This window comes from Ooceraea biroi, chromosome 6 (genome assembly GCF_003672135.1).
Source record: "Ooceraea biroi isolate clonal line C1 chromosome 6, Obir_v5.4, whole genome shotgun sequence".
In the NCBI taxonomy this organism is placed as follows: Eukaryota; Metazoa; Arthropoda; class Insecta; order Hymenoptera; family Formicidae; genus Ooceraea; species Ooceraea biroi.
Window position 1 is genome coordinate 9,160,124 of NC_039511.1, and position 16,547 is coordinate 9,176,670.

General features: G+C 40.8%; 1 protein-coding gene across 1 annotated transcript in view; it reads right to left on the bottom strand.

The window, feature by feature from the left end:
- The window catches only part of LOC105280806 (E3 ubiquitin-protein ligase MIB1), a 357,459-nt gene that overhangs the window by 339,515 nt on the left and 1,397 nt on the right, over nucleotides 1–16,547 (bottom strand). The window contains exons 4-8 of the mRNA XM_011341617.2: nucleotides 16,416–16,535; nucleotides 15,999–16,328; nucleotides 15,769–15,916; nucleotides 15,430–15,671; nucleotides 15,152–15,349 (exon numbers count right to left, since the gene is read on the bottom strand). Coding sequence (XP_011339919.1) covers nucleotides 15,152–15,349; nucleotides 15,430–15,671; nucleotides 15,769–15,916; nucleotides 15,999–16,328; nucleotides 16,416–16,535 — 1,038 coding nt within the window. The remainder of the gene's footprint in view (nucleotides 1–15,151; nucleotides 15,350–15,429; nucleotides 15,672–15,768; nucleotides 15,917–15,998; nucleotides 16,329–16,415; nucleotides 16,536–16,547) is intronic.

A 16,547-nucleotide genomic window follows, 5' to 3' on the forward strand; every position in this document is an offset into this window, starting at 1 on the left:
AGAATGATACCAGTTGGCCAACGTGCAAAACATCGCCAGGTATTCCTCTCTGGACTACGACAGCATAAACAAGGTAAAATAAACAAGAGTGCAAACATTATAATGCAAAAGCATCGCTGGTGGAGCAGTCCTGTGCGTGAGCACGCTCTAGTTTGTATGCATCTACTCGTTTGTAGATTTGCGCACGTAACTTGGTACAAGAGAGAAGAAACCTACCTAGTAGCTTCTTTGGCGTCTCGACTGCTTCTTCTTCTTCTTCAGATCTTCTTTCTCAGATTTATAATCCTGCTCGCTCTTCGTCTGACATACTAGCGTACACGCTACTCTCTCCTTTCGTCTACGAATCTCTAGTATCGCTTTTTGCGACGTAGCCTCCAGTGGATCCGAGGAGGAGGACTATCGCCAGCATGGGATACATCATGTAGACAAATGGGACGGTAATCTTTCTTGCCGGCCAGAGGACATTAGCGTATCACGACACGTTGTGTAGCATTTTAGAGCACACATAACTATCCGACAGAGAGAATTTCGCCAGTGATTTACTTGACGTGTAACCTCGCGCGTCTCGGGTGGAAATTCAACAAGTAAGCCACAATAAGCTTTATACCATTTAGCACTTTATGCGAATGCGAATGTTAATTGGTTTAATATGTTTCATTACGTTAAATCCACATTGTTTGGCTAGTGTTTTTTGCCTATTGCAATGAGCATACAATTAATTTCGGGATCAATCTTTCGAGAAGAGTGCAAGAAATTCATGTAAGTATCTCTTTTGCAGACATCCTCCTCTTCATCGCACAAAATATTCGTTCATCCCCTGCTACACTCTCGTCTGCCATTCCCCGGGAAAGCGCCAAGGGCGTCACCATGGGGCCGATACGAGGGAACTTTTAAAATTACCCGAGCTTTCCGACTGGGAGATAATATGGCCTATTAAGGATAGACGACGCCGGATCGGAGGGATGGGAACGAGCGGCGCGAAGTCGATGTAGGAAGAAGCCGACGGGGTTAGTTTAATCCCCGAGTTTCGCTGTGGCAAACAAGAGAGATAGAGATATAAATTTCGCTTTTACTCTGATGACTTTTGCTGCTGCTATAATCTAACGTATTTTGGCTCTTCGTGTGCCGAATAAAAAAAAGGAGCGGATCGGGTGTAATTAAAAGAATAGAATATTTGCTCGGTGTATAATGAGCACAGCCCGAATTGTATTCTGAGTCCGAATATACAAAGACACGTCCGCTCGCGTAGACGATTACCAGTCGAATTCCTTATTTGTCGACCTCTTGGTCGTCGAAAGCCTACTCTCACGAGCCTGTTTGTTTCGTAGGACCTCTCGAAGGTCCTTTTGAATTTCCTACGGGAGGAATCGTTCCGCCTATTTATCGCACCCTGCTTCTTTCGGTGACCCGCGCCTCCATGACGCGATCACCACACTTTCAGCCGCCGCGCGTATGCCTCGTCACGGTCGTCGGTACGGAATCCCCCGACATTTCGCGGAACACTTGCAAATCTGCAACGGCTCATTGGGGATTCCCTATCTAACGGTCTAGTCTATTATCCGCTAATCTGTTTATTTTGACGACGTGTTTTGCGGTCTATTTGCCTCGCCTGAGTCTAGCCGCGCGATACTGCCGACCGTCTAGGCGATGACGTATGTGGCCATATAATCGCCACAGTATAATGGGTCATATGCATAAAAATAAGTAAATGCTTATAAGTAATAAGTATAAGTAAAAGCAAATACTAGATGTTATATGCATAATCTTTTACTAGTACTTGAAATGTTGCTAGCATTTACTTCAAATTTTAAGTATAAATATTCCGTGTTATGCATATGTATTTTTAAGTATTTACTAGAAAATTAAGTAAATACTATTTGTAGCAAATACTTAATCTTTTGTGCGTACGGAACCAAGTATTTACTTGAAAAATCACTAGTAAAAGCTTTTACTTGTCTTTATGCATACGGCCCAATGTCCGGGATGCTTGTTCCCCGTAAAACCGCATACGTTTCTACTAGTATTACTCTTTTCGGTGCACTCTACCGAATTTTCTGCTTTCAATGACGTACAGGCAAGTTGCATATGATGTAACACGAAAATATATATAGAAACATAACATGTGCCGCATCTTTAAGAAATCGAAAGCACTACTTTGCCTCGTATATCACATGTAATTAAATACCCTGAAAAATTATTGATCGCATTGATTATTGTACATATTGCCATAATCGTAAAATTAATCTAATCTAATATTTTACAACGATTACACATTTCGACGGTGATTTACTTGAAGCGTAACTTGCGCGTTTTAAATGGAAATTCGCCAAGTAAACCACAATATTTTATCTAATATTTTATCTAATATTTTGCAACGGTTACATCATTAAAATTCAGTCACGTAAATTCGTCAAGCAACTGCATAAGATATGATTAAAGCAACGACATCTCGCCGAAATATTAAATTACAGCACGTACAGCAACGCACGTGAGTCGCAAATTTGACAAACAAGTTGCTATTTTGTATGTCACGAGCCTGCTACGTAAATTTCTTAAGTGTTTGCAGTTTGTCTCCAGCAGTTGTCTTACGAAGTGGCAAAACGATCGTGAAGTAATGTCCCAACATACATGACGATTTTATCACATCTTGCAGGTAATACATCTTCTCCGTTTGTCAATTCCAATGCGTCGTAACGTTTTCAAAAGTTGCAAGATAGTTTAAGAGTCTCGCCAAGCATGAATTTTTATTCCGCTTTAATGTAAGAATACTTCGAAAACGAGCACATTATTATCTTGGGGATTTAGTACATGAAATATTTTCATGAGAGTCATAAAAATCTCTCAGCGAAACGCAGAAGAGGTGCAACGAGAGAAAAAAGACGGTATAAAAAATGAAACGGAGCTATAATCTCGGGGCTCTTGATGATGTCATTTATGTATCTTTCACTTTCAATGCTTGCAAAGGAACAGTTTAAATAAGAAATATATTTTAACGTTGTATCAAAGAAAGGATCGAGAAAAATTGAATATAAATTTAGAAAAGTATTAAAAGTATGTATCGTAAATTTGTAACGTTCAGAGAAACGAATTAGACGCAAAGTAGCCGCAATAGGTACTATAAATCTTACACGCTGACTATTATCCATCTTTCCATAAAGATGTGTACTTATATCGAGACATTTGTTATTCTTGACTGTACAGAGCAAGTACCCGAGACACCGAAAGCATATAAAAGGAAAATAAACTCTCTCGATGTTGAACGACAACCCTTAAAAACTTTTTCCATGTTTTGCGCTTTATGAGAGTCGTATTGGCGATATTAGCGATATACATATACATAAATCAAAATATCAAAATGACTTTCGAACGTGAATACTAACGAGGGAGATCTCACATTTTACATTACAAAAAAAAGTAATTGCAATCAAAAGGAAACGATTTTCATCGGCTAATTAAGTAAACAGGTTTCGTACATGATAATACGATGACATAACGAAATCTCGATTGAAGTCTAACGTGAACATACTAATGCGTTTTTTGGTACTCTTGCCTAAAATCGCCTCGTTCTAAAACAGGTAGCAAAATCGTGTTCGTGTCCATAAACTTGATTACTTGCACGAATTCTGCCAGGAAATTCGAAAGGCGAATATAAAGTCCTGTAAAACGCCCAAATTGCTCCAACCTCGTTAAAGATATGCGCAATGAAACATTTAACGTCTGACACGCGAATAAATCCTGTCACGTAGTGACGTTACGTCGTGCCGAGAGATCGAGCACAGACAGATTGAGTAGGAATAAAAATACTATTCAACGAAACAACTGCAACCATCGGCAACATTTGATAGACTTGACGAGACACTTTCGTATAATTTATACAATTTACATTATGTTATACCAAAAATACGATAAATTTAATAATAAACACAAGATACTTGAGAATAATCCAGCCATTCTCACGCTTTATGATACAAAACCTGAAATGTATAATGAAATTTCATGAAAATTTTTATGTACGATATTCAAGAATGATCCATTTATCCCACTTCCTAACATTTGAATACGAACGAAGAATTGAATCAGAATGTCAAGAAGAATGAAACTAATAGTACGATATCGGAGAAATGAAGAAATCTCTCGGCATAAGAATATTAATTTTTCAGTACACGTAAACACAAAGTCTGAAAAGATTCGAGACGATTCCCACGATAGCACGGAAAGAGGTGAAAAGAGAAGTGTACGAGGGGAAAAGACGGAACAACCACCGAGTTGGGGTGGTAATACTTTATCTCCTGATACCATTGTTATTTCAAGCAATCTGCCGCGATCCATTTTAGAACAACACGCGAAGGTTCACGCGCAGCACACAGTCTGAAGTTTCCACAAATACCGCGTTTGTATAGGATGCACGTAGAACTCACTTTTGTCAACGCAATGTCGCCTCTTTGCGGAAACTGTAAATATCTCATGCAAATTCCGTTACAATTTTCCACGCCGCATATATTTGATCGGCGAAACGGAACGCGCGTGTACGATATGCAATGTTACTCGCGCGTACTCGTGTCTTTGCCATGCAAACGACGAAATCCAAACCGAGCGGCGTTAGCTCGCGCGAGTTACGGAACGAAATTTTATTATCAAAGTTACAAGCCTTCATTTAGTATCATCGATAACGCGAACTATGGTGCATTCCGTGTACGAATATCAAGCGGAATTTACGAGCTAACTTTCTAGACTTCGTTGAGTTTGCGTCAAGCCGCGTTAATACGCAATAGCGCGAACGCGCGTGCAAACGCGTACCAATACGCCAATGTGCTTAGAAATACCTAGACAGAGGGGTGAAGACAAAAGGGGAGAGAAAATTGTATATATACAGGGTGTTTTCTAAGTACGCGGCAAAATTTCAGAAATAGATTCCTAATGCCTAGATAAGAAAAAAAAGGTATATCAACATATGTCCGGAAATGATTAGTTTCTGAGTTATTACGATTTTTGTGACACAATTCTCACATCATCTTAGTGCTTCTAAAGCATTGCCGTCAGCCAACCCGTAAATGAAATGCATGTTCGCAAATTCGTCGTTTGAGTACATTGTCTTATAACCTCTAATATGTATGTACGATAACCAAAAGAGAATAAGTGATGTTCTGACGAATTGTAATTTAATGAGAAAATCAGAGAGATTTTGATATTTACTCCGATCGTTGCGAGACGCGTTAGATGATACTAAACGTGAAAGTATGTTTCAGAGTGATCTTGACAATGTACTACATACGTACGCCAGAGTGTTTGTAAACATGAAAGACATTTCGATATTTACTCCGATTGTTGTTGCGAGACGCGTTAGATGATACAAAACACTGCGATAACGTAAACATAGGCCAGCGATGACTGGAAGAAGATCGTTGATGCCTTCTAACGGGCTTCTAAGATGATGTGAGAATTGTGTCACAAAAATCGTAATAACTCAGAAACTAATCATTGCCGGACATACGTTGATATACCTTTTTTTTCTTATCTAGGCATTAGGAATCTATTCCTGAAATTTTGCCGCGCACTTAGGAAACACCCTGTATATATACAGGGTGTCCCGGGTTTTAACCGACAAACTGCGGGAGCATATTCTACTAGTGGAAATAAGAAAAAATTCTTATATCGAGTTTGCTTAGAAATGCTTTATTACAAAGTTATAAACCAATATTCAAAAGAAATATGAGATAAGTAACAACGGAACATAGTGTAGAATTTGGAAGGTCGAAGATGTTTATGTTATGTGTATTCACATGTATTCATGTTCACTATGTTGAAACGATTCAGTATGATTGTTACTTTCACAACAGTAGCTGTTAGATTTCAATCGTCGTGTCAACTAGCAATTACTATCAGAATGCCAAAAGTGTTTTCAAATGAGGAATACACTGATATTCATTTCGTGTACGGATTCTGTGACGAAAATGCACTCTTGTCGCGTCTTGTAAAGGTCGCTTCATCTGTCCATAATATCATTGATGAGAAAAGATTGTCCCTTTCTACTGCATTCACATACCAGTTACAAAATTCGACTCGTTTCTGATAATCGATTGGAAGTAATTCTTGTACAGGTGTGTAATGATATGCGAATCTGTCATCAGCACGCAATGTTCTCCAAATAGTGTTTCGTGATATCTGCAGTTGAGCTGAAGCACGTCGAACACTGTGTAGGAGTATTATCAAAAAGATTTAAGATTCTTTCCGAGCGTCGTCGGTATCTTAGAGCTGAACGAACATCATCATATTCATTCATAGGTCGAAATGAACCCAAATTACGTAATTGCAAACGGGTATTACTAAACACAGAACTATCTGGTACTCTCCTGTTAGGAAATCTACGTTGATACTTTCGTACGGCAGCTCGTGCATTTCCGTCACAGAATCCGTACACGAAATGAATATCAGTGTATTCCTCATTTGAAAACACTTTTGGCATTCTGATAGTAATTGCTAGTTAACACGACGATTGAAATCTAACAGCTACTATTGTGAAAGTAACAATCATACTGAATCGTTTCAACATAGTGAACATGAATACATGTGAATACACATAACATAAACATCTTCGACCTTCCAAATTCTACACTATGTTCCGTTGTTACTTATCTCATATTTCTTTTGAATATTGGTTTATAACTTTGTAATAAAGCATTTCTAAGCAAACTCGATATAAGAATTTTTTCTTATTTCCATTAGTAGAATATGCTCCCGCAGTTTGTCGGTTAAAACCCGGGACACCCTGTATATATATATACAGGGTGTCCGACAAACTGCGGGAGCATATTCTACTAGTGGAAAGAAAAAATTCTTATATCGAGTTTGCTTAGAAATGCTTTATTACAAAGTTATAAACCAATATTGAAAAGAAATATGAGATAAGTAACGGATTTTTTCACAAAAATAAAAATTATCTACGCAATGATTTAGTGACGCATTTCAAAATGTTGTCCTTGCACATCGATACAAGCTAGACATCGACGTAGTACAGAATTTGTTACAGTACGACATTCCTGAAAATTTTGTTGCATCTCAGTAACTGAATTAGTAATTCGTTGCTTTAAATCTATCTGGTACTCTCCTGTTAGGAAATCTACGTTGATACTCTCGTACGGCAGCTCGTGCATTTCCGTCACAGAATCCGGTACACGAAATGAATATCAGTGTATTCCTCATTTGAAAACACTTTTGGCATTCTGATAGTAATTGCTAGTTGACACGACGATTGAAATCTAACAGCTACTGTTGTGAAAGTAACAATCATACTGAATCGTTTCAACATAGTGAACATGAATACATGTGAATACACATAACATAAACATCTTCGACCTTCCAAATTCTACACTATGTTCCGTTGTTACTTATCTCATATTTCTTTTCCATATTGGTTTATAACTTTGTAATAAAGCATTTCTAAGCAAACTCGATATAAGAATTTTTTCTTATTTCCACTAGTAGAATATGCTCCCGCAGTTTGTCGGTTAAAACCCGGGACACCCTGTATATATATATGTACAGTGTTTTCCGTTATCTAGATAAAATTATTTAGATGCGATCATTGTTTATTTTATCTTTTATCTATATAGTTAAGTATATGACATCTTTATCTGGATATCAGGTAAGAAAAGTAGTATAGTATGAATATATTTTATAAAACATCTAAGATAATGTAATCAGTGCGCACTGAGTGCAATTTTTCTCAAAAAATATCGCATATTCGATCGAAAATACTATTAATTTTATATATATATTCTTATTATATGTAATGTAATATTGAAATAGGTATATATCTCTATTTTCCGAATTGCCTCAAGTGTATTATTTTTATATATCCTAAATTGTTTTAAATAATATCTTAAAACAATTAGATAAAACACTTAATTACTTCATCTTTTATCAAACCGGAATTATCTTTATCTTATCTGAGATGTTTGCGCATCTAATCTGTACCTAGATTATTTCAAGTCTAAACGCAACACTGTACATATACATATATCCACATGCACAGCAAGGGAGTAAAGGAGTAACAGAGGGAGGCCGCAGATCCTTCCGCAGGTTTACGACTGCGGAATATCGAATGTTAATGCCGACTGTCATTGTAGCAGAAGTTTCGTCCGAAACTTCATCTACAGTCGCGGTCCGTAAGGCGGAGAGTTAAGGATTATTCACCGGCTTGGAATCGACGACCTCCCTGATGCTCGCTTGCCCGTAAAACGAATCGGGTTGCCGAATATCTCATTCTGCACATTAGAAATGATAATTTTCCCGAATCAATCTTCTCGGCAAAACTGCTCGTCGCACTGATACAGTTACATATAATGACGATAATGCGAAAAGCATCTTGTGCTCGTCTCGCAGCCGATTTCGCGAGACAATTCGCGCGGGAAGCGGCCGGGTCGTTACAGTTACCCTCTATATTTATGAGAAAAACCACTCCGCGTGTGTGTTATCGGAACGATGTCTCGAAGGACTCTGTGCTAATCCACGGGCGCGACATCCTCGGGAAGCAGCTGCGGAATCACCCCTCGGAGTGCCGCAAGTGGCGAGACCGGGGCCAGCATAAACACGCTTAAGTTTTGGGGGTTGAGTGCTACAGCCCGTCACTTGCACGGTCGCCATTTCATGGAGGGACTCTTCGCCTAAGTACTTGAGTACAGCAGGCACCGACTCGGCTAAGAGTTTGTTGCTGTTTCTTGTTCCCGTGTTGCCACCGTTATCGGAGAGACAGGGAAAGAGAAAGGGAGAGAAAGAGAGAGTTTCAGGAGAGAGAGAGAGAGAAAGAGAGAAAGCTACCCCTTAATCGCTACGGCAAGTTTAATGTCGCTCTGAACAACGCGAGTTGCATTGTTACTGAGGCCTTTAGCGAACATTCCCCGACACATTTTTCGCTGGGAAGAAGTAGGAAAACGACGATGCGTCCATCTACCCCTTCCCTCGTACCGGCAGAAACACCGACAGAAACATCGCAGCCTGTAATTTGATTGTCCGGCGCAAAGTCCAGCAAGTCGCACGAAGGAATGCTGAAGCAGACTGATTAAAAAGTCCATTCTATGTTTTGGCATTTCTTCCTTTTTTCCGTAATAAAACAGTCAGAAGAAACATTTCTCGATTTCTCAATCAATCTGATATTCGGAGAAGAGCGTATTACGCGCATCAGGAATTTTACGTCGAATAATAAATGCTCTCGTGATGCATTCCGGCCGTTTTGGCGGTCCATCCTATTAACTCACGGTCTAGGATCGCGAAGCACATCGTAACTGTAAAAATAATCAACGTGTACTCCACCCACGCTACGCTACTAACAGCGTAATACGCTTCCCGTTTTACGATCCTCTTCTACCCGTGTTCCGAGGCCAACATCGCGCCGGCCACGGCTACACGTATAAACGCAAGCTCTTGTTGTGGCCCCTTACATCGAGCGGATACATACGAGCGCAGCTTCCGACAAAAATGTCGACGTGAACCAACCGTCGATGAGATGCACGTGAATTCGTTTTCACGGTCCGCGGATCGAGTGATTCGGCGAATTACGTTTCATTAATTGGCCACGCTGAAAATCTTGATTCCGGCGCATAAAATTTAAATACGTGATTTCGAAAGTCGTGTAAAATGAAACACAAATCACACATCGGCAATGTCCGGTACAAACGCATCCGAAGGCTACAATCAGACTCGAAATTCCGCTCACGAAGTGCATGAAGAATGCAAGAATACATCTCGAGACAGCTCGTACGCCGTGAAAGCGAAGTGTTAAATCCGTTTACGCGGGAAATCTATTCAGGTATTTATTTAAAACGCTCTGTCCATGTTCTTCTTGAAGGATTGGCCTGGGACCGAGGCATTTTTCGACTACCAACGAGCTAGTTTGCTATTCCGGAAAGAGGTGGAGGGCAATGCATGCTGGGAATATAGCGCGCGGCAGCTGCACAAATTCAGGGGTACATCGCACCCTCGGAAAAAGGAGTTTCTAGGTTCCATGATTCGCATCGGTCCCAACGGCTTCCCGCTTCAGATATACATAGACGAGATATCAACAAAATACATTACTCTCTCGGACACTCTCAGGGTATTTTCAAGGGACGCAACGATTGTACGTTAAGCAAGCGCTAATGGTATAAGCAATAATGAACATAATAAAACAATAAAATAATAGAATAATAAAAAACCGTTGATTAAGAGCGATGAATGGCACAACAATGAGGGACGTCGAGGCGAGAAATGAGAAAGGGAATGAGAAAGCAAAGTAATGACGATGGAAAAATCCACGCGGGATGGTGAAATGGAAAAAAAAAGTCAAGTGCCACATTAACGAATACATTTTTGCATCGCTTTTAAATTCAGGCGAAGGAAGGCTGTATCGCATAAAATATGATATAACTAACCGTGTTAGGTTCGCGTAACGTAACGCTAAACAATAACGCGAGTATCGAGGGGCGCGTATAGAAATTCCAAGTGCCGTATTACATTCGCGAGCGATCAAACGTCGATCTCTCGCGCGAGTAGGCGTTTTCTGCGCGACCGTGTTGGCCCGAGAGCGTTACTTCTGTCGAGTCTGCAGCACCGTAGGGAATATTGTCGCTGTCAGCGAATATGTTTTATAGCAGCGTCGCAGCCAGGACGCTGCTATATAGGCGGTAACATCGAGGATCGAGAGGAGGAAGGGAAACAGGCAGTGGAGGAGACGCAGAAGACGGAGACGTATACTATCAGACTAGGTGGGTATTGGATTTGTAATAGGGACGCCATAGGGAGCTATAGGCACTCTTCCATCCTCCGATTTCAACCCCCTTTCAAGTCGCCGGGCGCGTCCCCCGCGACGAAACGAAGCTCTCTTCCTTACGGAAGACGATCGCATCGACGCAAAGACTGCCGGTTCGATTGAATGCATTATTCGCGCGACAGAGTAAAGAGCCACCGAATGTATCACTCGCATCTTTTACCTCGTTATTCCTCTAGGACTTCCCTTACCGTGAATGCGACTACTGAAAGGGAACATTGACGAAGGTTCGCCCTATTAAATCACGCAATTACCTTCAGTTCAATGAGATACCACAAGAACGTATGAAACGCTGAAACGAATGTTCATGTTACTGATCAAAGCTCCAGGACCATTTTAATGCTGATGGCAATTCAACCGAATTGTCCGCATCGACGAACTTATATGATGATATACTTGTATTCGTACATCACGGTACATCGTCTAGCTATCGCAGACATTTATTCGACGATATTGACTATGTAGCGAATATAATCAACCTCAGTTATGACGCATACGCGATGTCCTGGCCTGATGCTCGTAAAACAAAGTGATCGCGGCCGGAACGTCGTGTCACGGAAATTAAGTTACATAGCATCACGAGTTTCTCTGGAGCGATTAATCCTCATTGAAATGGAAATTTACACGATACGTAACAACACTGACAACTGTTACAGTGAACGCGGACGGTTTCTTGCCGTGGCGCGAGCGAAGAACGGGAGAGAACGCGGTCTGTTGTTGGAAATAAAGCTCACCCCCGATAAATTATCTTACTGAAAATTTTTACGGTTATTATCTTCCCTTCAATCGCGTAGCTGTAAAAGCAGAGAGAAAGACGTACGAACAATCGATATCGCAGATAAAAGCTTTACGGCTGTGGATGTACGTCTCGACATTTTTCTCCGGGTATTCCGAAACGAACGGCGGAAGCCATAAGGATGACTAGCTCGATTTTAACGGTAGCAGGGTTGTTACACGAGGGGTTGTTACACACGTGGGAAGCACCTACATATACACACATACACGTGGCGGCAGCAGCAGCAGCTCCAAAGACGTCCGGTATTTCGATTAGTCCGATCCTTCAACGAAGCAGACAGGATGATAGCGCGATCGCAAAAATTCCCCTTGCCCTTTCCATCCCCGGCCACCGTCCTCGCCTGGTATTGTCGGATCGACTTGTCGGAATTTCGCGCACGTGCCAAGCGCGAGAGTCTGCCTTTCTTGTCTGGTACATACGTACGTGATCGTTGGAATTTTATTCCTTCGCGAAAAGTACACTTGAGCGATGCAACGCAGGGAAAAAAAGCCTCGGAAACTTTCGTGATGAAATAAAATAAGATCGTAACAAATTTCGCCCACTGTTACCATAGACATAGAGCAAAAATTGCGATAACGTCAAATGCGAATAACTGTAACGACAATGCAGTTCCGTGATTTCCATCGGTGCAGAAAATCGCGGGCAAGAACGAGCGAGTAGCGATAAAGCTCTTTAAAAACTTGCAAGTTTCGACACAACGCGCACATTTCGAAGTAATTTCTCATTTAAGGAGTTTTCCACCGCTTAAAAAGCGCAATTATGCAAATGCCGGCTATAAGTGTGAAACTAAGAAGAAAAGCGCAGCTAAGAAGAAACAGACGTGAACCATAATTCTGCGAGCGCTAATGCAAGCATATTTTCGCGAACCTTATGCCCCCCGGCCTGATGAAATATACGAACGGTATTTCACAACGGTCGCAATACACCCTGCACCGCGTAAAAACATCGTTGATTTATGTTTACTGTTAATTTATACCATTTTGTGCGGTGATTATGAAAATGGGGAAGGTATTTCCTAACTTTCTTAATTACTTTCTTGAGCCGTTGGCTGACGTTATAAGAAGAAAAAAGATTTCGTGATAATTTACCATAATTACTTATATGCTTTCCCCTGACAAATTGTTATTCTATCGATAAACCACCATCTTTCCATACGGAGAGACGGTTTCGATCAGAAATTGTATGTTTATCAGATAAAAGATGCACGAAAAATCTTCAAACATGTTTCGTGTATTGGAAAAATAGTTTCGGGAACGTTACACAGCAAAGGAAAATAACTGTCGTCATACAACGCATGCCAAGCACGTAAATGTTGTTTATCGCAGAAAACGTTTCTAGTTGTCTTCAGGTTCGAATTGTTTCGAAGGGAAATGGGGATGCGCAGTGTTATACCCCATTGCCGGAGAGCACCAAATATACACAGCGTGCCTTGATTATGCGCAACACGTATTCTCAAACACAATCCCGCGACACTCGTAACGCAGGTGGAATTCGAGGCTTTCTCGAGGCAGATAACTGAATTAATTAAGTCTCCTGCAAATGAGGAGATACCCGTGTAACAAAGGTGAATTAACACTAATTCACATTCGCGTATCCGGTGCTCGCCCGTAGATTAATACCGTGCGTCGAGTTAAGAAGCAACAAGAAATGTTTGATGTAAATTCGGGGGGTAAAAAGAAAGATATTATACGTTGCATCCCTAATTCACGCAGGGAATTTTAATTTTTGCACAAGAGACAAAAAAAATATAAATTAAATGTCGGACCGCGGAATAAATACGAACGCGATTGGCATCGCGTTCAATGCTTCGAACATTGCGGTATCAGTAAACGTCCGCACCGTTGACCATTTAACGCGAACGAAATTCACAAGCATCCCTCGGGCCATCAATAATAAAATACAGCTGCGTGTGGTTATATCCGCCAACCCTGCAGGCTCCGCTCTCAAATATCAAGAGGCAAGGAGAGTAATATATATGCCGATATATCCTGATTGGAATTTCTCTCCTTCTTCAACACCACCCGCTTCTCTTCCCCTTCATATTTCGCCTTGTCTCTGTCCTCTTCTCGCCTTTTCTCCTTTTCTCGTTTTTACTCTTTCTCCATTCGTACGCTCTTATTATGTCTTCTTCACGCTTAAAACCTAATATTTTCTCTATTCCTGACAAATCGCGTACCTACTTGTGTTATATGTGTATCTCTTAAAAGCGTTTTCAAGGGAAAAAGAGGAAATAAGTATTTTTGTAAAGTTACCGTAAATTTTATTACGAAAACGTATAAGTGCAATGTAACACGTAATACATTTATTGAAAAAACTATTTTCTTTTTCTTTAAATTATCAAATAATTTGCCTTGAATTATAAAATTTTGAAAAAGACTTGAGTAAACTCATCGAAACAGAATTAAGAATTGCGTCTAGATTAATCAAACGTATTTGCGGTCATATTCGGAAAAGAACTGCACAGGGACGGAAGCAAACGAAAGGGAAGCGGAACGAGGCAAAACGCTGGAAGAAAGGAAGAGGAATAGCGACAAGGTGTTCGTTTACGTAGTTCCAGGCCAGCATAAATCATTGAAGGGTGGAATACCACAAATATATCACGTTCAGACAGTTTCCCTTTCCCAAAGAATAAAATAAACAACCCCCACCTCCTTTCCTTTATCCTCTCTTGCGGCTCACCACCAAAACCTTCGCCTACGGTTATATTTCACGAGATTTCATTCCACTACAATCTCCTGCAATAAACCTGCGGTTTTCTAAGTTGTTGATTTACTTTGTGATTGCATGAAAGAAAATATCGTTTAATCTACATGTATTGAAGTTGACGGTCATTTTCTTGATCATAATTATTAACGAAATATTAGTACACCGTTTAACGCTTGCTATTACATATGCACATACGCACATGCGGTGTGTATAGTAATAAAAAGAAGCAAATAAAAATTATAATATAAAACCATCCTTGTTTTTATCATAATTAAAGCCGTTAATATCATCTTAATATCACTGAAATATATTAATTCCTTTTCTTAATTATAATCTGTATACTGTACATTTTTTCCTGTTGTAATTACTATTAAATGCTATAATCTTCCAAATAAATCTCGAAACAAAATGCTATGTCATTTTTTGCAGCGTTTTATAATTAAAAACACCTTTTCTTGCATATATAATATACTAGCATCCCCCGTCACGCGGGCTTCGCCCGCGATATTATGTGTAGAATCAAATAAAAACACATTTTACCCCTTCTCACCCGTTAGAGGTGGAATTTCGGAAAATCCACCCTTAGTGAGCACCTACGTAATAATAGGAATATACCCTTAAAATTTCAAGTCGATGGGTGCAGTGGTTCGGGCTGCACGTTGATGAGTCAGTGAGTGGTATTTGGCTTATATATATATATATATAGATATAGATTTAATATTGTCCAGTATACAAGTCGCGTGTTTCCAATTTCGATAATATATCGCCAAATACTTGACAAACACATAACATTCTATGAATGGATAAACATCAATGCCTGTATAAAATCGTAGATTGCGTGCACTTACCTGTAGACTCGGATGACATCCCAGTTCTAGTAAGGTTCGCACAACACCAGCGTGGCCCTTATTAACCGCGATGTGAAGGGCAGTCTGACGTCTTTTATTTCGAGCGTTCAGATCGGCGCCGGCACCAGCGAGAAGTGCCATAACTCCTGGCTCATCGCCAAAGGCGGCATGGTGTACGGCTCGGTCACCATCCTTATCCTTTAATAGGAATACGCGATCTCAGTAAATGCAATCTAACAAATATAATATCCGATATCCTAACCGCGAAGAATACGCACTTCTATCTCCACGTCCGCTTTGTACCGGAGAAGTATCTTGATAACTTCTAAGTGGCCGTTCTGGCTGGCTGCTTGTAAAGCGGTGTGACCGGCAAATACACCATTGACATCAGCTTCAGGCCGTTTTAAGCATTCCTCGCACTTGGCGGCATCGCCATTCGCCGCTGTCTTTACCAGTTCCTCATTCACGTCACCCGAGACGTGTGTCTCAAATAATTTCTTTAGTAACGCCGATAAACGTTCTGGAAGATAAAACGATGCATTATGTTATGTGTAACGCATATCGAATCAAATACATCCAAGATATCCAATGCATCTTTTTTTTTGTCGCGTACTCACCACCGCTGCTGTTCCCTGAGACGCTCCCATCGCTACTGGCAACTTTTGTAACAGCCTGGGGATTGTACGTCCACGATGTACTGCAGACTTCCACTTTTAAATCTCCGTCGTGATATATTTGCTGCACTCGACCGATTTTCCCTAGAGTCTAGAAAGAATCGCGTGTACAATTAAGTGTAGAAAAATGGATAAAATAAATTCCATGATTCTTGCGGTTCTGAAACACTCACCGGAGCCATCGCCTCAGCCCATTCTCCGTGGCCACGCTGGAGCAACTTGATCTTCTCTATGTCGTTACATATTTGCACCAGGTCACCAACGGCGAACGTCTGGTTGTCCGAACTCGAGCTAGTAACGGGAACGGGTATTTGAACCTTGGTAAGCACAGCGGGATTGAAGGTCCACCGATTGCCGCTTGGATAAGAGACGACGATGTCGTGATCTTCATCGATGCCGACGACCGTTCCCGTAGTGCCGAGACACTCGAACATACCGTCTGTCCAGCCACCGTGGCCATGTTGCAGCGATTGTACAATTTCCAATTCTAAATCGACATTGACCTGCAAACGCATGCCAAAACAGGAGAGACGATTAGAAAATTTGACCTTTTCTTCCGCGCATAACAAACGTATCGTTAGACCACGCACCTGATCACCAATCTGCAGGCCGTGAGGTCCCGTTCGACCTGGACCCTGCTCTCCCAGCAGCGGTAAATGATCTCTGTATACCGTTTGCCCTTTTGCGTCATTGACCACTTTCAAGTCCGCCTAAATGCGAGA